The sequence below is a fragment of the Malania oleifera genome, chromosome 9 (assembly GCF_029873635.1).
Source record: "Malania oleifera isolate guangnan ecotype guangnan chromosome 9, ASM2987363v1, whole genome shotgun sequence".
NCBI lineage: Eukaryota > Viridiplantae > Streptophyta > Magnoliopsida > Santalales > Ximeniaceae > Malania > Malania oleifera.
Genome location: NC_080425.1, coordinates 27,375,572 through 27,400,404, shown reverse-complemented (window position 1 = coordinate 27,400,404; position 24,833 = coordinate 27,375,572). Strand labels below are relative to the sequence as shown.

At 33.0% G+C, this 24,833-nt stretch overlaps 1 protein-coding gene across 2 annotated transcripts in view; it reads left to right on the top strand.

Annotated features, from left to right (window-relative positions):
* Positions 1-15,539: 15,539 nt before the first annotated feature.
* LOC131164048 (DUF21 domain-containing protein At2g14520-like) overlaps positions 15,540-24,833 on the top strand; it is an 89,273-nt gene continuing 79,979 nt past the window's right edge. Inside the window, exon 1 of one of the 2 annotated variants that reach the window (XM_058120975.1) lies at positions 15,540-16,145. In XM_058120975.1, coding sequence (XP_057976958.1) covers positions 15,968-16,145 — 178 coding nt within the window. In that variant the 5' untranslated portion in view covers positions 15,540-15,967. The remainder of the gene's footprint in view (positions 16,146-24,833) is intronic. The other variant, XM_058120977.1, reaches the window with a different exon arrangement.

The following is a 24,833-nucleotide window of genomic DNA, read 5'->3' as shown; positions in this document are numbered from 1 at the left end:
AGGTATGATATCAACAGTTTTCACCAGATATGATGTATGTATTGATATTATGTATAACACGAAAACACTCATGTTGCCATACACTGATATTAGTTTATTTCCCTTACTGAGAGGTGTCTCACCCCAACTATATAAACATTTCAGGAAATCCAGGTAGAGGAGCGGACTGAACTCCGCGACAGTAGAGACCGATGAGGCTACCCTTCTAAAGGGTGAGTTGTTGAGTTAGGGTCAGGTTTATTTTTGGGTTATGACCCTAGGGTACATTTGGCCTTTTGATGGATGATTGTAAGTATAACAGGTTTAGTTGAACTCTGGTATTGTGGTTGGCTGGATAATATGTATGTGATTGTGTTTCCTATTGCCTAGGTATTAGAATGGTGTTTTGGGTATATCCCTGGTACCCATGGGTCCAGGTTGTTTATGTTATTCAGTTGAACATGATATCAAATTTATTATGTTAAATGAATTATGAAAAAAAAATATATGGTAAATTAGGCAAATCGTTACATCTGAAGATTAGTGGGAGTAAGTTTATATTCCTGATTCTGTATGGTGATGATATTTTTCTGGCAATTAATGATCTTGGTCTGTTACATGAGACTACAGAATTTCTCTCTAAAAACTTTGATATGAAAGATATGGGAAAGGCAAAGTATGTGATCGGAATAGAAATATTTCGAGATTGGTCCCTAGGACTGGTTGGTTTGTCTTAGAAAGGTTATATAAATAAAGTTTTAAAGAGATTTAACATGAACAAATGCTCAGTATCTCCCTTTCCAATTCAGAAAGGAGATAAATTCAGTCTCATGCAATGTCCTAAAAATGATCTGGAATGGAGGCAAATGAAGGATGTACCTTATGCATATGTTGTTGGGAGCTTGATGTATGCTCAAACATGCATAAGGCTTGACATTAGCTTTGCAGTTGGAATCCTCGGAAGATGTCAAAGTAATCCAAGAATGATTCACTGGAAGGCTGCAAAGAAAGTTCTAAGATACTTACAAGGAACGAAAGATTACAAGCTTATGTATCGAAGGTCTGATCATCTTGAGGTTGTTGGATATTCGGATTCTGATTTTTCTAGGTGTGTGGATACAAGAAAGTCCACATTTGGCTATATATACTTGCTAGCTGGAGGAGCAATTTCATGGAAGAGTGCAAAGCAGTCAATAATTGCTGCTTCCACTATGGAAGCTGAATTTGTAGCTTGCTTTGAGGCTACAGTTCAGGCTAATTGGTTGCGGAATTTTATTTCAGGACTTGGAATAGTTGACAGTATCGCCAAGCCGCTGAAAATTTATTGTGATAATTCTGCTGCTTTCTTGTTCTCTAAGAATGATAGGTATTCCAAGGGTGCTAAGCATATGGAATTGAAATACTTTGCTGTTAAAGAAGACTTACAGAAACAAAAAAGTGTCAATTGAACATATTAGCACCGATTGTATGATAGCAGATCCTTTGACAAAAGGATTGCTGCCCAAAACATATATTAGTCATGTTGAAAAGATGGGCATTATTGAATCTTAATGCATGTTGTTCAATTGATATTTGAGCTCGATAATGAAAATATCTCTGTTATTTCTGTTTTCCATTTTGTATACATAATTGTTATAGAATAATGATAACCGGATTAAAATTGGACCTAATGTATGTCTCTTAGCTAAAAAATCATTATATGTAGTGGAACTTATATTGTAGTACATGGAAGGAACTATGTTAATAAAGATGATATAGAAACGCCATGACTCCTACAAGTTTTCTACATATTAATGATAACTAATGTATGTGCGTTATGATCAATTATGTTAAGTAATTTCACTTGAACCAAGTGGGAGAATGTAAAACATAAATAAATTGCCTCAAATAAAATTATGATTATATTTATTTAAGTAATATGAAAGGTTTTAAATTATGATTATATTTATTTACATGATATGAAAGGTTTTTAAATATAATAATGTTATAATAATATTGGTTTCCCAAATATAAAGAGTCTATTTACAATAATGATTTCTAATGACTTCTCAGAATTTGAGGAGTCATAATTATGATAAGTTATGAATGTTAATTAATCACTTGATGAGAGTGATTAGTATAGTAAGGTGGTTGGGGCTGGTCCTATCTCATCCTAGGAAGCTTGTGCTATTTTTCCATCAAATTAAGAAAAGCACAAGGAAACGTAAGGTTGTGAGATAAAAACATAGCCCAAGGATATTCACTAGGAAGCATGGATCAAGGTATGAGTTTCTTGTTTGTTGTATAAAATTATGAGTTTCGAAGATCCAACGATTAAATCATGTTTATATTAAACTTACAAATTTTTCTAAAATTTTCTGAAAATTGCATCCTTTAATTCACTTAAGTGTTGGTTAGCCAATGAAAATCTGATGGTTAGCCCGTTGAGCCAGGAAAGCGTGTAAGGGTGGTCCCAGTGGTGGTCCCGAATAAGAGTCTTAGAGTTGCAAAGTAGGAAAATTTAAGAAAAAGTATGGATAGATTGATTTGAAGTATTAAAACTTCAAGAAAGTTTTTTAAGGAAGTTGATATGAAACAAAATGAATCTTCATCAAACAAAAGAATAAGATGCAGACTAATTTAGCATGAATAAGATAAAAATTAAATATACTGATTTACAAAAGATGCCATTTTATAACAAATGACATCACAAATTATTATAATAAGAATTTTTTTCTATAATTATTACATTTTTTAACAATATTTATTTATTATTTTTATTTAATGTGATTCAACAAATCGAATGTAATATATATATATATATATATATATATATATAGATTATAACCTTAGTGTTTTGCTTTGATTCACAATTGTCAAATATTTATAATATAGAGAGATAATAATCTCAAGAATATAATTATTAAAATACAAATTATCATATAAAATTAGAGTTATTGAGATTAACATAAAATAGCATACACTAAACTATTTTACATTAATTAAAATCAACAAACTTTTATGTGATCTCACCCACCTTAAAATAATATAATTTTTTAAAATTATTTATTTTATGTAAAAAAAAATTATTCTAACTCTATTGTGTTTTACAAATCAAACTTAAATAAAATTTTTTATAAGAAAGGAAATGTTTTTAGATATAAAATTCCAAATGTGAGAATTTTCTTGTAATAAATTGAAAAAATTCTGACAACCGTCAATGGTCTGTCCACCGAGCAAACAAAAATTCCTACAACAGCGGAATTGAACAGGTTCCACAAAAACCTTTTCCTTTCTCTCTCTCTTTCTCTCCCTTACAGATCCAATCACATTTTGCCACGTCATCTGACAGATGATCGAGAACATTCAACCGCTAAAATGCCGCCCCGCTAGATCAAGGAGTCAGGGAAGTATTGTATTGGATGAAGGGAGGGGATGAGATGATTTAGATGTGAACCGAACGAAATGTACTGGTATGCATCGCACGCAAGCATGCTTCGCCGCACCATAGGGATCAGAACCGTACGTTTATATTAAGTTTTTTTCCCGTTTTAACTTTTTTTTAAAAAATATATATTAAATAATACCTTATTCTATGAAATATTTCTTAGAATGACCCTCACGTAATTTCACCACTCGGAGTAGTAAGATTTATTTTAAATGAAGGATGGTGCAGTGGACGTGTGGCAAATTTCGCTAGTTCATCTAGCAGGTGACCATTAGACTCTGACCATTGCTCATCGAACATTAGGGAGAAGACATAAAAGGAGGAGGTGAGATATGTGATTCATAGATAACCCTTCCCTGCTCACATTTTTTATTTTGGTAGAATATGTTATTTTGATTCAAGTTTTAATTCTTTTGTTGTTGATTGGAATCATTTGTCAGAAACTCCCAACACTGAGGTTAGGATTGTTCTGATTTTCTTTTTTATTTCCTTGAATTTAATATTGATTTTCCTGCCATGTATTTCATGTGTGTTTCATTTCAGTTATGTATTTCATGTGTATTTCATGCTTATTTTATGTATATTTTCTGTAATTTATTTTTAGCATATTGTTTGTGCAATAATATTAACATGAATGAAACAAGAGGGAGTTTCAAATTATTATTATTAAGTATGAACATTTTTATTTATAATTATGTTTATAATGTTATGCATTTTTCATTTTTGAATAATGACAATAGATATGGATTGTTTCTGAAATTGTTTAGAATTTCATTAATTGTTATGAATGTGAGTAACCTTTTTCATTAATTTTCAGGGAATAGTTATGAATTTTAATTATTATTGCTGAAATTGCAACCTTTTTTTTGAAAATTATACTCTTGTAGGAATTTTTCAGAATCTGTATATATATATATATATATAATAATAAAAAAAGGCAGCATATTCAAAAAATTTCGAAATTGGATGTAGCCATTTCTGTATATGAAACTGCTTAGAATATTGCATGTAATATATAGAACTTTAAAAATCATATATTATATGATTGAAGATAATGATATACTATTTTATTATATATTATAATATATTAATTATTAATGAAACTTAATTCAATTATGTAATGATAGTAAGAATTATTTATTAATTTAAATTAATATTGAAAATTTAAAATACTAATTTAATTAATAAGATTATTGTTAATTAATAAACAATATTATATTATTTTAAATAATAGAAAATAATTAAATTTTCATTAAAAATTAAAATAACTTGCTTTTAAGTTTCTAATTGTAAAAGTATTAGTAATTTTATTCAAAATATATTTAAAAATTGCTATATATTATTTTATTATATATTATAATGTATTAATTATTAATGAAACTTAATTCAAGTATGTAATGATGAATAAGAATTTTGTATTAATTTAAATTAATATTTACAAATTATAAATACTAATTTAATTAATAAGATTATTGTTAATTACAACATAATATTATATTATTTTAAATAATAGAAAATAATTAAATTTGCATTAAAAATTACAATAATTAGCTTTTAAGTTTCTAATTATAAAAGTATCATTATTTTTATTCAAAATATAATTAAGAATGGCTATATATTATTTTAATATGTATTATGATATATTAGTTATTATTAAGTTGTTAAATATATAATTTTTCATTGAAGAGGTTAATAATTTATTATAATTTTTTAAAAAAGTAATATTTAAATCATATATATATATTTGTAATTATATTTTTAAATACATTTAAAATTTTTTTTTTTAAAAAGTAGACTACTATGTAAGAGAAAAAAGTAATGATAATGCTCCGAATCATGTATGCATGCAATTGTACGTACATATATATGTACCAATATATTACGACATATTAGTTATTTAAATTCAATTCTGGATTGAACAAGAGCTATTTATTAATTTAAATTAACATTAAATAAATTAATATGTTGAATTAAATTAGTGATATTCATTTTAATCTTAATTTATATCATAGTAATATGCTCTAAATGTACATTAAATCATTGGAGTTGTGGGGTCAACTTCAAGGGGCGCAGGATTAGTCACGTGGACCGTAAAACGGATACGTGGATACCCGGTGCGTAATCCAAAAAAAAAAAGATTATTATTAATTAAATATAATAAACTGATATTATTTATATGTACCAATATATTACGACATATTAGTTATTTAAATTCAATTCTGGATTGAACAAGAGCTATTTATTAATTTAAATTAACATTAAATAAATTAATATGTTGAATTAAATTAGTGATATTCATTTTAATCTTAATTTATATCATAGTAATATGCTGTAAATGTACATTAAATCATTGGAGTTGTGGGGTCAACTTCAACGGGCGCAGGATTAGTCACGTAGACCGTAAAACGGATACGTGGATACCCGGTGCGTAATCCAAAAAAAAAAAAGATTATTATTAATTAAATATAATAAACTGATATTATTTATTAACCTATTAATTATTAATAAAATATAATTAAATAACACACTATCTATATTCCTTATTTAAATGTTGAGTATTCAGATTGTTAACCTAAGAAATCACCACAACTTATGAAGTAAAAAAAAGATCCAGGTATATTTTAAAAGTTCAAGAATTTTCCTAACTTATGAAGTGATTTATACTTAATTAAATAACATTCTGACATGCATATATAAATTATATATTTTTATGATAAAAAATATAATTACCTTATCTTTGGAGAGACCTCGGATTTGAATGTGAATTTGCATCGGATTTAAATAAAATATAATGAAAAATTATATTAAAAATTATTCAAATACATCCAAATCCAAATTTAAGATCTAAATTTTTTTAACGAAATAAAGACACTCTAAAATCTATATACTCAAAAATTTAAAAGCTATAAGATAGTTTAGTGATGTTGTTTCTTTGGTTGAGATACCAACGACGTTCTTTCATTATTAGCTTGGAGTAAAAGAGTTTCAACTTTTGGACTTTCTTTTATTGCATTTGGAAAAACTGTTGAAGTTATTACTTTATAATAAACTCGATAAATCATTCCTAAGTTTGATTATCTTGAATCCATATTATAATTTTTTGTTTGGATATCTAATGTTAATAATTTGTAAATTGATTCATCATGAAGATTTGCCTTAATATTTGGATAACATTCAAAATATATTGGACCTTCAGCTATGTTTGACTCTAACATTCCTAAGAAGTAAAGCGAAACAAATAAATGTAAATCATGCAAAAAATCTGAACTAATGTATCAAAGACCCCATTACAACTTCGTTAAACCTGATGTTAAGCCTCAAAAGCTAAGTTACGGGTATCCGTTGTAAAGTTGTCCTTTAACAAATCTATTTATGACATTTAAAGCATAAATCATTCAAGATAAATTTCTAGTGCAGAGGATTATCCAAAGGATGTAACTGCAGAGCATACTTATTGTGCAAGCAATTTTGAAATTAAAAACTTACTTGATTAAATTTGAATAATAATATTTTTACATGACAGAAATCCTATAACAGAAGGTTAGAGAGAGAAGAGGAAGAAGAGAAAGTTGAGTGGAGCTCGAGGCTCAGGCTTTCCTAAGGAAATTAAACCCTTAACTTGGTACAAGTTGTTACAAACTAAGAGACTCTTATTTATAGATACAAAGGTTAGGACTTGAAACCATTTGGAATCTGGGGTGAATTAGTGCGGGTACTCATTGGGCCCCATTGTCCACTAAAGTCATCACGAGATTCTTTTACAAAAGTGAGCCGACGCAAAAAAAACAAAAAACTTTATTTAAAGGTGACAACACATGGACGACTACATTTGTGTGGGGACCCACCACCTTTAAATAAACAATTAATTTACATGGAAAGAAAATACAACACTGGTCAAAAGGTGGACAAGTGTAAAAAAACTTTTGAGTAAAGCTTCAGACAACATGATACCTTCTTTTGATAATTTTGAATAAAGTTGAATATGGCCGCAACTTTTGACAAATTGATGCAGAGGCTTGTCTTCTTTTGATAATTGAGGAACCTTCAGATTAAGGCTTTATTGAAATAGGTAACTTCGAGGAAGTTTCTTCTTGATCGCTTTGAACAAATTTGTACCACATGTCAATGTCTGATCCCAAGAGATTGAAATCAACTACTCTAGACGAATTATGGTCTTTTGACAAATCAGAATCATTTGATTCAAGTTGTGCGAGCATCTTGAGTAATTTTGACTTTGTAGATGATTTTGACTTCCTAGATAATACTGTTGACATAGTATCATCGTCTTCAAACACTTTCTTCTTGTCTTTTGAGGCAGGGTAAGGGACTTCATGACAAAGGGACTGAGCCAACCATGCTCAAACTCTTCCTTCGGGTATGGAGAATTTATCCCACCAATGAACCTTGAAAATTTTTCGTAATGTTTTTGTGTGACATAAGGAGCTTTCTTTAAGAGGAACTATAACATAGTCGCAGCATGTAATCCATGTAATCATGAAAATTGAGCAGAAGAATAATAAACTTGCAGAAGCTTTTGAATATTTAGGAGGGGGCTTAAAGTTCTTTTGAAATAATTTAAAATCGTTTTGAATAACTTTTGGAAAAATTTCTTTTTCTGGACCAAAGAAAATAAACCAGGTGAGGAACCATCTGGGGAAGTGTTTGATAATCTTTTCATCAAAGCGGATAAATCATGAATGAGTAAAATTTCTAACATACATTGCAAAGAACCAGACTCTAACGTAATCTTGATAATCATAAGTTTGAGGGAAAAAAACTTCCTTAAACTTCTTGGAGACGCGTGGGTGCTGATCCCACTCGGAAGAATTAATAATTTTTAAGATTTTTATTTTTGAAAAATTAATCTTTGAACCATCTTTCAAATTGTAAGTATGATCAATTGTGACTAAATTAGTTTCGACCAAAATAAGTTCATAAAATCTTATGTTCTTTAGGGTGTCTGGAGTATCAAAATGACAACCCTAAAAGAAACATTTCTTGATAACTTCAAAGGGGGAAGATGAATCCGATTCAGGTTCAATGGGAAACAGATCTTTGAAGATATCTTTGATAAAGTATCCTTTTGACAACTTTTGAGAAGGAGATTGCCGAGGGGAAGGCAACTGTCCTTCCATGATTTCTCTGAAGGATGGGGTTTGAATATCTGGTGGTCTTATGAGGGGCGAATATCTGTTATAAACAAGAATTTCTTTTGAAGGCTTTGAAGGAAAGGTTTTTGATGGGGTAATTTCTTTCGAGTAATAATCACTGGGCTTTTGTCTTCTAGCCATTTTTACCCTATAAAAAGTCTTTTGTTAAAAAGTCTGGAATTGGATTTGAAGAACCTTTGATAAATTCAATATGGAAATCAAATACAGAAAGAATGACTTGTCATCAGGCAAAAATCTATTTTGAAACCAAAATTTTAACATTTTTTCTATAATGTCTTTTGCACTTTTGCAATCAACTTGGAGTAAAAATTTTTTGTTAAATAAATCATCTTGGAATTTTTGAATGCATAAAACAATTGATATAATCTCTTTTTTAACTGTTGAGTAATTAACTTGAGGACCTGACCAGGCACCTAAATGAAACCTAACATGGGTTTCTTTTGAATCTATCATCTGTTTAAGAATACCTCCAAATCCAGCATCAGAGGCATCTGTTTCTACAATCATAAAAGCTTTTGGGTCAAGTAGACTAAGGCATGGTAAGCTTTAGACTAGATTTTTTACCTTTTTAACAACCTGTGTATGTTCTTCTGTTCACGTAGGTGGATTCTTTTTTAATCTTTTAAATAATGATTTGAGTACAATTCTAATATTTGGAATAAAATCTGCAACATAATTAAGACATCCTAAAAATCTTTGAAGTTGATTCTTATCTTTAATTTCATCTGAAAATTTATTTGCAAATTCTAATGACATCTGAATTGGAGTAATGGTGTTTTGATAAATATTATGGCCTAAAAACCTAATGTTAACTTGAAATAATTTGATTTTTGATTGTGAGACTACCGGACCATTTCTCTTAATAACTCCATAAAAAATATTTAGATGCTTAAAATGTTATTCTATTGGTATAGAGTATACAAGGACATCGTCAATGTATACAATTGTAAATTTTGTATAAGAATTGAAAATTTCATTCATAATATTTTGAAATTCAGATGGAGCATTTTTAATCCAAAGGGCATTACATTCCATTCGTAATGGCCAAATGGGACTGTAAAGGCAGTTTTGTATTTATCTTCTTAAGCAATCTGTATTTGCCAAAATCCAGATTTCATATCAAATTTTGAATAAACTACGGCTGTACAAAGTCTATTTAATAAATCTTTCTTATTAGGTATTGGATACCTAATCCATTGAAGAGCTTTATTTAATGATTTGTAATTTATGACAAGTCTGGGGGCTCCTCTTTCTATTTCAGCTTGATTTTGAACATAGAAAGTAGAGCAGCTCCAGGGAGATTTGCTTTTCCTAATTAATTTCTTTTCTAATAAGTCTTTGACTTCTTTCTTATAGTATTCAAGTAACTCATGATTTATTTGTATAGGTCTTGCTTTTGTAGGTATTTTGTCTTTAGTAAAATATTTTACATACCGTAATCGTACCATATGTTTTTTCCTTGACCAGAATGCATTAGGTAGATTTGAACAAACTTCTTTCTCTAACTTTTCTTTAAACTGATCAATTTTATTTTTGATTTCGGGTGTTTAAATTCTTTCTTCAGCCTTCTTATGATAAATTCCTTTGGATAATTGTTTAACGTGTTTTTGCTTTTGTTTGATCAAATTAATTCTTTTAATGGCTAAATCTTTTAAAGTATTGACTTCCTTTTCTTTCATTTTTTCTATAAATTCAAACGTATTCTTTTGACCACTAATTTCAGTACGTATACCCTTTTCATCAACTTGAAATGGGTATATCAACGTAAAGAAAGGAGTGCCTAGAATAATTTCCTATTGTATATTCTTGACAAGTATGAATGTTGTCTTCAAACATATTTCTTTGTTACATATGTGAACATCTATTATCTTGTAATTTATGTGTAATTTTGAATCATTGGCACCATAAAGTTGGGTATTTGTTTTTTCGTAATAAGAGGTTGGTATTAATCCTTCTTGAACACAATTCATATCAGCACTTGTGTTTAAAAGAGCACGAGCAACTAATACAAATGTCTTATTAATAACTATATTTACTTATGTATACCATTTATGTATATTGACTTTTGACAAGTATCAAAGGAAAATTTCTTTTTCATAATCTGGTCGTGTATAAATATCTTCTTCATCTTCTTATTCGATTAATTCAACTCTTGCTTTACCTTTTTCTAGGGTTTTAACTTTTACTTGCAATTTATGCATTTCAGTTTTGATTTATTTATTTCTTCTTTTGTATTATTAACTTTTTTTTGTAAATCTTGAATAGTAGGTTGATTAATCTTATTGTCTTCTAATGATTCTTTTTACTATATCTCTTAATTATTTTATTAAGATTATATCCTTCTTCAAATTTTGGTGTTTTTTGTTCAGTTAATCTTTCCTTTAATTTTGTTAAATATTTATTCCTAATTATAGACTCTTCAATGTGTTCAATCATTTCGAGCATGTCTTCACTTTCTTTTGTAATAACATTAATATTTTTTGAACATTTGTTACAATGACAAAATCCAATTTCTTCATTACATTCTCCAGCTTCCGATGAAGATTTTGAATAATTTGATGATGTTTCTTGGATCTTATGAATAATTTCTTCTGATTTAGAATATGTTTCGACTGACTCAGATTCTGATGAGCTACTTATGATTAATGAGATCATTTTTCTTTTGAGATATTCTCCACAATTTAATTATTTTATTTCCTACTTAACTCTACAATCTTTTGCATAATGTCCCTTTTTCCCACATTTGTAACAAGTTATTTCCTTTTATCTTTATATTTTGTTTTTCACTTATAAAGTTTAGAGGGATTTGAATATCTTTTCTTTTTCTTTTTATAATAGTCTATATCATAATTCTTATAAAACTTCTTAGATGTTTTCTTATGAAATTTCTTATGATGCTTATGTCCTTTTGAAGGAGCTTGAATTTTCTCATATCCATACTGTGTACAAAAATCTCATAATTCTCCTTTATTTCTTTTGAATTCACTCTTCATTTGAGATCGTATTTTTAATTCATTACAAAGTCTTAATCCTTCATAATTAATAACACTAATGATTTGATCATAAGTAATTCTTTTATAATCTATTCCTAAGGTATCTTTAAGTCTATCACGAACTCTTTGAGCAAATAATTTTGGTAATCCCCTATGAATTTCTCTTTCCAAAATCCACTTCTTCCATCTAGTCTACTTAAAACTTTTGCAAGAAAAATGTCTTTATACCATGAAAAATCTAATAATTTTGAACAAGTTAAATTGACAAGAATGACACTATTTTTCTCAACTAAATCATTTGGTTTTCCAATAAAAGCTTTTAATATTGTCTATAGTAATGCTAAAACAACATCACTAACTTGAGTTAGTTGACCATTTTCTTTTTTTATTTTAATTGCTCCGAAAATACCTTCTTTCTCATTTGGGGTGAGATAATTGTCCCACCAAGATCTTAATGATCCGTTGAAACCTTGAACTAATAATTCAACAATAGTAGGTTTTGATGTTCTAGCATTATTGTATTTGTAAGCAGCAACTACTAAAGTCATTTGCTGAACAATTTTGATTACTTGATATTCAGTGAAACCATCAAGATTCCATTCATATAAAGATCCTTCATTAAAACTTCTTTCTTCTTTTATAGGTTCATCTTCAAATATTGGAAAAGTTGGTCTTTTGTAATAAGTTCTCTGACTTTTATTCTTCCAAGAATTATTGTTTATTTTATTTACTTCATAATTTTCTTCTTTAAAATTCTTTTCTAAATTATGAATAGCTTCCTCTTTACTTAGAACGTTTAAATTGCGTTTTTTAAACATTTCCTTTATTTTTCCCATAATCTTTTCTTCTTTAGATTCAAATTTAAAGTCTATATCAGGTATTGAGAAGGGTTTGAATAAAGATTGTTGTTTATTGATTTTACTTGACTCTCCTTTTTCATAAGCACTATAATTCTTAAATTCTAACTTTTCTTCTAAAAGATTTTTCATCCTTGTTGTTTGATTTGCAAGTGATTGTAACATCTAAGTAGCGTAATTATTCTGACTTATTAATTGATCAAATTCATTGTTGGTGTTTTTGGTTTCTTTATAAGGTGATGCAATAACTTCTATTCCTTTATATGGATTTTAAAAGAATCTTTTGGTGGATGTGTTGAAGATACGTAATTATTGTCAAATAATTTCCACTTATTATTATGAACAACATTCATAGCTTGCCTATTCTTTACATACGTCAAAAATAAGATATCTCTTTGAGTTTTCTGCATTTCTTCTAACTAATCTTCTCTTATTTTTTCTCTTTCTTCCTTGTTGTTTTTTCAAAAAATTCATCTCTATTTTTCTTATTCAATCTATGCTTATAATCATCTCTTAATACTTCCATGTTTGGTTCGAAAATTTTATTTATTGTTAATAAATTTCTTCTTTGACCTTCTTCTTTTAAGGCTTCTTGTTGTTCTTCATCTAAGGCTTGAGACATTGTTGGTGAATTGGACTCTTCAGAGTAATATCCCTGAGGAACTTCTAGTTCGAAATTTATTCCTTTAAGTTTGTAATACCTATTGGGTTCAGTATAAACACTTGAAATACTTTTTCTTCCTAAGTCTTTTGTTATGTTTGATCTTGAAGATTGACCTACGCTTCTACTTCTTGTTAATAGAGATTGAAAATTAATTTTGACATTTCTAGTTTGGTCTTGAATAATACTTGCAGCAATTGTCTTTTGGACACTCTGAAATTTATCTTGAATGATTTACTTTCCTGATTTGCGTAGGTCTTTTTTATTTCCCAATCGCTGATCTAAATGGCGGAAAACTCAAGCAGTGCTTCGGTGATGATATTATTGTATATAGGGGGGACATTATAATTGGAGCAGATGGTGTTAGTTATAGTAGTCCGCCAGTTCGACCAATTCGAATTGGCCATAGGTGTAAATTAAATAAATTATATACGAAGATATATAAATATTTGCATATTGTTCCAGATCAATATGCATTGCGGATGACTGCAAGATACCCTTTGCAAGAGTTGAATAATACAGCTCTCTACGAGACTGTTCCCATATATGATGATTATGATCTGCGCATTGTCTTAAACGCACACTACGTAGGTGAGACTTATTTAACAGTGCAATTATATGTCGAAACCATTCCTCAAATGGGTGTAATCGCGGCTAGGAAGCTAGAGCCGCCTGCCGAGCATTTGGATGAAGTTGAGGAAGACATCCAACAAACACGTCATCTCGATGTGAGTGCAGAGGTTGGTGGTATGCCTAGTGTCAATCTTAACGAATATTCGGGATCGTCATTCGAGCCGCCAGCGTAAGAAGCACCTGTTCTTGACACGTATCCGTGGGGAGGTTGCGAAGACGTCCCAACAGAGGGACCATCATTGTTGTTCCCCATTGCGAACGACGCATTGGACGAGGGCATGAACATTATGAACGATGTTCATCTTGAAGATGAAGACACGTACGAGCAAGAAATGGGCGAAGGGTTAAATGAGGCCCCCGATGATGTGAACCCACCCCCCCATGACACGGATGATGCAACGTTCGACGCCCAATTCAAGGACGAGCCTCCGATGTACGAACATATTGACCTAGATGCTGCAGATTTAACTGCGGTGGATGAGCTTCCTATATGCGTAACTCATTGGGATGAATCCTCTAAGTTGAGTAGGGGGATGCTCTTTGAGTCGAAGGATTAGTTGATCGCAGCAGTGTGAATGTATCACGCTCAAACCTACCACAACTTCCATGTCGTGCGATCTAACCCAGATTTATGGGTTGCTAGGTATAAGGACCACGATTGTGGATGGAGATTACGTGTAATGTATCAAATGAAACACCGATTATTCGAAATCACCCAATATGGTGGTCTGCACACGTGTTTGAACGAACTTCTCTCTTAGGACCATTCATCATTTCAAGATTTTATTCTCTACTATTCATCATTTCAATTTTCTCTACAATTTATAAAAGAATAGTTAACCCTTAACAAAAAAAAATCGAAACACCCATATCAGCAAAATAAAAATGACATTAGAATTTATAAGGAAAATGGTGGAACAGAAACAGAGAGAGAGAGAGAGAGAGAGAGAGAGAGAGAGAGAGAGAGAGAGAGAGAGAGAGAGAGAGAGAGAGAGAGAGAAAGGGAGAGAGGAACAAACCCAAAATAGGAAATGTCAGAAATGCGGAAATTAAGATCCTAACTCCATCAAAGGGAACAGTATCACTGAAACTCATTGTCAAAGAAAAAAAAAATTAATAATGGTAAAAGAAAACATGAGAACGAAAAGAGAACCGAAAGAGAATAAAAGAAGCATTATGCTTTTATAAATATTTATGCTGACAACGCCAGCAGCAGCAACAACTTCTTGAGCAACAGAATCAACAGCTTTCTTTGTGCTAGAGACAGCGGCAACAGAAGAAGCAGAAGCTCTATTTGAAACATGTTAAATTATTTAAATATTAATTATTTTCAATTAATATTTAAATATTTCCTATTCAATAAAATAATAGAAGATTTTCCTATTTAATTAAATATAATTAGTGTATATTTATAGTGTATAACTGTTATATTAATTATTGATAAACAAATATTTTTAACTAAATTATGAACTGTAATTTATTATATGTGAAAATTTAAATTAATAACTGATTCTTCGCTCAAATAATTCAGAAAATAATTTAATTAATCATTAATAAATAAATAATAAAGTAAAAACTAATAAATAGGTGCATAGAAAATTTTGCTACTCCGGGTACGAGATGTAGCGAAATTTAAATATCAGACCAAATTTGGCAAAGATGCGTGACAATCAAATTTTGTTATTTTAAGTAACGAGATTTGCATAAAATCATAAACGTGGGAAATCTGGCTACTCCGTTTTTCCCGGTTTTTATAGACTGACAGTCACACACGTCGCACTCAGGCACGCTATAATTATAAACGCTCTCGTGGCATTTTTGCCGGGAAAATCTCCTCGCTTGACAGTCGGCGAATCACTGCTCGGACAATTCCGTTATGTTTCCGAGTTTTCCCTTCGTACTCGTTGCTCCCGTGATCGTCTCAACCTCGTGTCCATGTCTCAACGCCGCGGATTCTTCCTGTGGAAGGATTGTTGAGAGTTTTTGAAGTTGGATACAATTCTTTAAAATCGCTTCTCTGTTTTTATGTTTCTCTCGAAGAAAATGGAATCTGGAATTTGAGTTTCTGAGGAATTGTTTTTGTAGCTGACGTTCTTTTCTCTTCTGGAGCTTGTTTTTGGAGATTACGTTGGCGATGGAAGTTCTTGAGCTTTGGTTGGTGTTTGTTTAACTGAGTCTAGTTGGATTTCTTTTTTCTTTTATTGTCAAAGCCTCTCGGCAGGAGGAAGAGGGCGGGAAGGGACTGAATGGCGGTTGAGTATAGATGTTGCGGGTCGGAGTTTTTCATTTACATAGCTATAATCGTGTTGTTGGTTTTGTTCGCTGGGTTGATGTCTGGACTCACTTTGGGACTCATGTCGATGAGCCTCGTGGATCTCGAAGTTCTGACGAATTCTGGAACCCCCAAGGATCGAAAACATGCCGGTATTTTTTATTTATTCATTTGGTTTCTAATGCGCTTTCATTGAGTTGTAAAAATTGTCTAATTATATGCTTAACGGTTTAATTTCCATATCCATTTTGCAAGCTTTAGTATTAACAATTAATTAGTGTTTAGAATATTTGGCCGTGATTGGATAGTTTAATGGTATTTTTACGTGGCTTCGTGGACAAACTCATCTGTGTTCGTGCAAGGAAATGGTGGTTCTTGTCGTACAAATGATAGTGTGAACCAAAGTTTTTGTTTTATGAAATTCTGAAGGTGGTGCTGTAACTTATGCCGATGGTCTCCATGTCTTTAATGGTCTGCTAATTAGTGATGGTTTACCCTTCGGATTTCAATCTTTGCTGGAAGAACAAGGCTTACTCTTTTCATTTTCTTAATCAGAATAGTCTATTGCGCATTTAATGAGAAAGGTATAAGCTAGAGTATCTAGTACCTGAACTTGTAGGCATCAGGAAGTTCTTTGATAAACATAACACAAAGCGCTCTAAGTTAAGTTTGCAATTGCAAGAAACATTATATTAAAAAAATGTAAATAGCCTGATGTCTGTGCTGTAATAGCCATTCTGCTGCATTTTCTCCATTTTAATAGCTGACCTATAGTTTGTCTCTTTGTTAACAATTATGGTTGAGCTCCTTACTTCTTTTTATCCCTTCATATATTGCATTTGGTTATGTTTACCCATTTATAATTATCCACTGGCAGCTTCTTTCTCTCCTTTTTGAATTGTTTAGGATTCCTATTTACCACAATATTTTGTAATAGCAAATATTGTTAGCACCGGAGAAGCTCATGGGTGGGCTTGATACACATGGGTGAACACCAATTTGACCCAAAAGGTTAAACCTATTGGGTCTTGGCCCCAACCATGTATATAAGCCCCCATCATCCACTCAAATTTTCTAATGTGGGACAAGCTCACAAGTGGAATTTTCAACAATCTCCCCCTCACTTGTGAGTTTCAACTATTCCCCCTCAAACGGAAACCGTCTCCCTTATGGGAGTAAGCCCAATTCCCCAATAGTTGCTCAAGTGGACCTTACCATTGGTGCCTTACGTGCCTTGGATTACATACCACGTGCCTTCGAACCAATCCTACCTCCCACGTCTTGACCCTATTCGGATCCATCTCAGGCCTAGATGATCCTTATTGGCCTCAGTCACACACTTGGTCCTCCAACAGTTAGCATGTCAGGAGAATTAGTTTCATGTCTCGACTTTTATGATGTCGCTCACCCAGAATTACGAACCGTCGGCTCTGATACCACTTGTTAGCAACGGAAGAGCCCATGAGTGGGCTTGATACGCATGGGTGAACACCAACTTGATCCAAAAGTTTAAGCTTATTGGGTCTTAGGCCCAACCATGTATATAAGCCCTCATCATCAATTCAAATTTTTCAATGTGGGACAAGCTCACAAGTGGAATTCTCAACAATATATTTGTTGGGAGAGATATCAACAAATAATCACAACGGAATAATTCTTCTCCCTATATGCAGCAAATATAGTGTATCTTTACTTTTATACGTGCTGAAAATAATAAGAAAAATAATCAATCACATCAAGCCATAAGAACACAAGCAATTTTTTACGTGGAAAACTTCCTCTAGTGTGAGGAAGAAAAACCACGGGACCTAATCCAGTTGAAATCTCTACTATCAACCAAATAATGGGTACACAAAGTCTTCTTTAATCACAATTAGAGGTTACAAATATATCTTATGAAGATGTCATCAATCTTGGCAGATACAAAGAGAATTGGAGGGAATATACCAAAATCGTGGTTACTCTTCACGGGCACAAATCCCAACTCCCGAGCTCAAAATTCGATCTCCATTGTTCAAATTGTAGCTCCTTAAGTCGTGAACCTCTCCTCCAAATTTCAGCTTGATTGGACCACGGACGAAACGGGATCGGAGTCTCGATGAAATATGGGCAGTATGAGAAAAAAAAAAAAAAAACATGTTTTTCTCTCTTTCTTTTGAAAAGTGGCGGCTTCTCCCCTCTCCCCTCTCTTTTTATGATTTCTTTTAGGTTATCACACTAAAGGGCTGGGTTTTGGGCTTTTAATAAAACCCATTTGGGCTTTTCTCCACATGGAAGGAAACCCAACAAATCTCCCCCTTTCCGACTATGTGGAGGGAATCGCCATCTCGGCGATCGAACAACAAATTTCAAGCTTCTCCCTTGGTAGTGTCTTTGTCAACATATTAGAACCATTATAATTAGTGTGAACCTTCTCAAGTTGCAGTAACTTATCGTTCAACGCATCTTTGATCCAATGGTATCGTACATCAATGTGCTTTGATCTTGCATAGAAACTGGAATTCTTAGCAAGATGAATAACACTCTGGCTATCACAAAACAACATATACCTCTGCTGCTTGAAACCAAGTTCTCTCAAGAACTTCTTTGCCCATAGAAACTCTTTAGTCGCTTCTGTTGCTGCAATGAACTCTACCTCTGTCATAGAAAGAGCATTACACTTCTGAAGTCTTGATTGCCAAGCTACAACCCCACCTACAAAAGTGATCAAACAACCCGAAGTAGACTTACGAGTATCCACATCCCCTGCCATATCTGCATCTGTGTAGCCAACTAACAGTGGTTGTTTGTTTCCCAAACCAAGTCTCAAACCGGAAGTGCCTCGAAGAGACCTCATGATCCACTTCACTGCATTCCAATGCTCTCTTCCCGAATTTGACAAGAATCGGCTAACTACACCAAATGCATAGGCTATATTTGGTCTTGTGTAAACCATTGCATACATCAAACTTCCTACTATTAAGGCGTAAGGAACTCTTTCCATGTCTTCCTTTTCATTATCTGTAGAAGGAAATTCCTTTGTACTCAGTCTGAAGTGGGTAGCAAGAGGAGAGCTGACCACTTTAGCGTTGTCCATATTGAACCTTTGAAGTACTTTCTCAATGTACTCCTCTTGTGACAAATATAACTTCTTGGCACTTCTATCACGATTGATTCTTATGCCAAGAATTATTTTTGCTAGCCCCAAATTCTTCATAGCAAATGACGTACTCAATTGCTTCTTCAACTGGTCAATCCTTGAAGCATTCCTGCCAACAATCAACAAGTCATACACATAAAGCAGTAAAAATATAAAATCATCATTAGAGAATTTTTGAACAAATACACAGTGATCTGAAGTTGTCTTCTTGTAGCCTTGCTCCCCCATAATAGACTCAAACTTCTTGTACCACTGTCTTGGTGCTTGTTTCAAATCATATAGGCTTTTCTTCAGCTTGCACACATAATCCTCTTTCCCTTTCATTCTGAAACCCTCTGTCTGCTTCATATAAATCTTTTCCTCCAAATCACCATGAAGGAAGACAATTTTCACATCTATCTGCTCAACTTCCAAGTCAAGACTAGCTACTAAGCTGAGTACTGTACGGATTGATGACATCTTTACAATTGGATAGAAGATCTCATCAAAGTCAATACCTTTTCTCTGACCAAACCCTTTTACAACCAATCTAGATTTGTACCATGGCCGTGAAGAGAACTCATTTGTCTTCTTCTTGTAAATCCACTTGTTCTCCAAAGCCTTTTTTTCTTTAGGTAGCTTCTCTAACTCAAAGGTGTGGTTATCATGCAATGACTGCATCTCATCTTGCACGGCCTCAACCCACTCTGTCTTGTGTTCATCTTCCATGGCTTCTACAAAACACTGGGGCTCTCCCCTGTCAGTCAATAACACATACTGTTCTGCTGAATACCGAGTGGAAGGATGTTGGTCTCTGGTAGACCTCCTGGATGGAATCTTTGGTGGAATCTCTGGCACTGTCAACTACTCATCAGTCTCAACATCTCCTTGAACCTGTAAGGGAACATCCACATCACCTTTACCTTGGTGGTCATCCTGAACATCATTCTTAACCTGAGATGGAAAATTCTTCAAAGGAACTGGATCCACATTAGTCAAACTGTCACCCTGTTGAGACATAGATTTCTATGCCTTCTTAATATCTTGAATCGTATGATCTTCTACAAACATGACATCTTTGCTGCTCACAATTTTCTTCTCAACTGGATTATAAAGCTTGTATCCAAACTCATCTTGACCGTAGCCAAGGAATATACATTGTCGCGTTTTCTCATCAAGTTTGGACTTTCATCTTTTGGAATATGCACAAATGCTTTGCACCCAAAAACACGTAGGTGATTATAAGAAACATCCTTACCTATGCAAACTCGGTCTGACACATCAAACTGTAGAGGAACACAGGGTGTAAGATTCAACACATGAACAACAGTGCTCAATGCCTCCCCCCAAAAGGATTTTGGCAACTGGGCTTGTGAAAACAAACGTATCACTCTCTCAACCAGTGTTTTGTTCATCCTTTCTACTATGCCATTCAACTGAGGAGTTTTTGGAGTTGTGTTTTGATGCCGAATACCCTATTGTTTGCAATACTCATAAAATGGACCAAAATACTCTTCACCATTATCAGTCTGAATGCACCTCAGTTTCTTCCCAGTTTGTCTCTCAACTAGGGCTTGAAATTGCTTGAACTCATCCAACTCTTGGTCTTTTGAATTCAAGGTATATACCCACAACTTCCTTGAATGATCATCTATGAAGGTGTGACGCCCCGATTTTCATACCATTTTTTTTACAATAATAATTAAATGATACACATCAAACATCACATCGGCCACGTCAACAACTCTGATGCCACTCACATTACCCGACCCGCATTGGGTACCGGGTAAACAAACATTTTATTTATATTAACCTAACAGCAGAATACATAATGTACATACCATTCAGAATACAATACTCAGAGTATCAATATCTATATACATATATATCTATCTCATACCTAAAAGGAATACAACCCTAGGGGAATCACACCTCCCTAGTCTAAAAACTGACCCTGTATATCAGGGTCTCAGCTTCCTACTAACATGGAGCTCTATCTCTTGTGTGTTTCTATTTCTTGAAAAGTTTAGATAATTTGGGTGAGGCACGTCTCAGTAAGACGAAATAAATTATTTACAGCATGTGAGTTTAGTTTTAACATATTTTACTTTTCAAATCATCAATTTATCTAAGAAAATACACTGACATATATGCTCATAATCATATAGATATAAAACACCAGCTTTTATAAACTTTAAAGCTATTTCTCAAATTCATTCTTACACAACCCTTATTTATTAGCGAAGTTTCTGAGGATAGGGGAGATTGCACGCCCACATATGCAGCTCCCCTCTGCTCTGATGTCGTTTGTAAACTTACCTGATTAACTCGGGTTTGACTACAATTGATACTTATCAGGGCACTCACCTTACTCAGTAAGCCCTCAGGCGGAAAGTTTTACTTTGTCTCAATTATTTATGTTATTAACTCACACATATCCATTTTACTATCCAGCACATGAGTATCCTTGATTCCCAGTACCAATATTACGTCTGTAACTCATGGCTGCCTTGAAGATCTCTTTTCCAAGCCATGTTTCTTCCCATGGTCAGGGTTGTGCGGCTCGAAGGCTGGATCTAACCACGGTTGGCCGACCTGGTTAGATCAAAATATCATATCACATATCCCACGTCTGTAGTACGATTGGCCGGCCTATAGCCCTGATCTGGACTCAGGAGGCACAACAACTCTACTAAACGACTCAGTCGACTGTCATGCCACATGCTCCAAGAGTCCGTATGGTTGCACTATCACCACTAGCAACAGTACTGTGCTCAATATCACTACCCATCATTAGGGTTTCCATATCCATTCGTCAGGGTTATCATTACCACATACCCACAATCATTATGCGGTTTTGGCATTTCATTAATTACATTTCAATGATCCCATTGCAGCTTTCGCACTTTGCAATGTTCACATTTCCTAGTATTTACATTCATCATTCCCAATTCAGTATTCACATTTCAGAAATCACATTTCAATTTCCACATTTCAATATTCATATTGCATAATTTACATTGCAATATTCCCATTTTTAATATTCACATTTCATCTCATACTAATATATATATCATTTCACACATTTTAGCATTTCTCAAGAAAACATTTCATTATTTTTCCAATATATATATATATATATCCATGTTTCTCTTTTCGTCATTTCTTAGAAAACTCTTCACTATACATATACATATATTATTTTCATTGTTTTGCAATAAAACAATTCTCATTTTGTTTCAGCTCAGTGTTTACATAGCACTGGGTTTCTTTTAAATCATCTCTATACAAAACCTTTCAGTATATATATTTACATCATATTCGCATTTTCTTCATGCAGATCACACAACCCAATTCAAACATGTTCTCAGTATAACTCATATGCCACACAATTTTTATCTGATAATCATATCATAATAATTTCAGGCAAAATATCATATTTCGTTTTCACATAATTTCTCGGTCAATAATTCTCAACAAATACTGTTATAATTTATTCCCCTTACTTGGTTTCCTGAACTACGCCTGCAGGGATCCCGAAGTCATACCCGCGGCGCTCACCCGAACCCTGAATTCAATAATTTTAGTTCAACCCCAGAATGACCAATATTCTAACATTTCCAAATTTACATTAATTAAATAACAATTAATCTCTAAATAACCCCCTCATCCTAGTTTTGAGGCTATGCCTACGACGACCCCACGAGAAATCCGCTCCACTAGACTTGTAGAGAATTATCCCTAAATTCTCGTGGTGGTGTTCGATCGTCAATTTGGCTTAATATTTAAGAAAAATCGATGTAAGAGTGAGAATTTACCTTACCTCAGGAGATATACCTACGTCGCTCCTACGACAAATCCACTCCGATAGAAATGTCGGTGGTGGAGAATGGAACCCAGGGGTACCTTCTGTTTTTTAATCTGCACCCTTTTGGCTGATGAAATCAAGGAGAGTGGAAGAGGAGATGAGGAGAGAGAGACGAAACAGAAAAAGTGAGAGACGACGCTAGTGGGGGGGGGGAATTCCTTCTCTGCAATTCAGATGCTTCAGGAAGATTAATAAGTTATAATATATATTATATACTTATATATAATATATATTATTATAATAATATTAACCTCCATATTACTTAATTTAATTAATTCAATTTAATAATAATTAATCCTAAATATTTATTTATTTATTATTATTTTTTTCTACACCTCCATTCATATTATCTTCTGGGGCATTATAGAAGGTCACAAAGTATCTGGAGCCACCAAGTGTTCTCGTCTTCATAGGGCCACACACATCTGAATGTACCAAATCTAGTATCTCTGACTTTCTCGAATGAGGGGAATTCTTGAAGGAAATTTTGCTCTGCTTCCTTGACAAACAATGAATACACCTTTTCAGAAGTGTACTTTTCAGTCTACATAGTAGACTTTCTTCCCCAGTAGAGCTAATCCTTTCTTACTCATGTGAGCCAGTCTCTTGTGCCACAACTTTGTTGAACCATTGTCCTCCATCGCATTAACAATTTCGTTGGAGATCTTTGCTTGCAGAACGTATAGTGCAGAGTGCTTCATGCCTCGAGCCACAACCATAGCACCCTTGGTGAGCTTCCACTGGCCGTCACTAAAAGTGCTGCAATACCCTTCGTCATCAAGTTTATCTGCAGAAATCAAATTCAAACGAATGTCAGGAATATACTCCACACCTTTGAGAACTAAACTCATGCCATTATTTGTCTTCGGATACACATCCCCAAGTCCAATGACTTTAACCAAGCCATCATTGCCCATCTTTACAGTTCCAAAGTCACCCGATCTATAGGATGAGAGATCATGCCGAGATGTAGCATGAATGGAGGCACCACTGTCAATCACCCAACTGGTCTCATGGTATGCAACATTTATCATCTCATCATCATAAACAATGAGGAAGTCTGCAAGAGTGGTGGTAGCAACTCTATCAATCACCATCTTTGTCATCTCCATTCTTTGTTCCCTTCCCTTTCTCATTCTTGTTTTCTTTCTTCAATTGTCTACAATATTTTTTGATGTGTCCCTTTTTCCCGCAGTGATGACACTCAACATTTGCAAACATGTTGGACTTGCTTCTATTGTTATCTCTATTTTTCGGACCTCTGCTCCTACTTCTCCCCCTCTTTTCTATAACCAAGATCTCTTATTGTGAAGAGGATCCCTATGTTTTTCTTCTTATCTCTTAATTTAGCAAATAACTCTTGACCATATCCATTGTGATTACACCTCCTGGAGCGGAGTTAGACAATGAAGGTCTGAGCATCTCCCACGAGTCCGGTAATGAACCAAGCAACCATAACCCTTGTATCTCATCATCGAACTTAATACTCATTCGTGCCAACGGATTAATAACTCCTTGGAATGTATTCAGGTGATCAGATAAAGGAGTCTTGTCCTGGTACCTCAAAGTCATCATTTGTTTAATCAGAAACAATTTATTATTTCCAGTCTTTCTAGCATATAGCTGTTCAAGCTTACTTTATAGAGAACGTGCATTTGTCTCTCCACTAATATGGTTCAAAACATTATCATCTACCCACTGCCTGATATACCCAGATACCTATCGATGTAACAAAGTCCATTCCACATCAGACTTTTTTTTCTGGTTTTTTAGCACTAAACACCGGTAGGTAATAATCTTTCACATAAAGAAGATCCTCAATTTTTCCTTTCCATATGTGATAATTTGAACCAT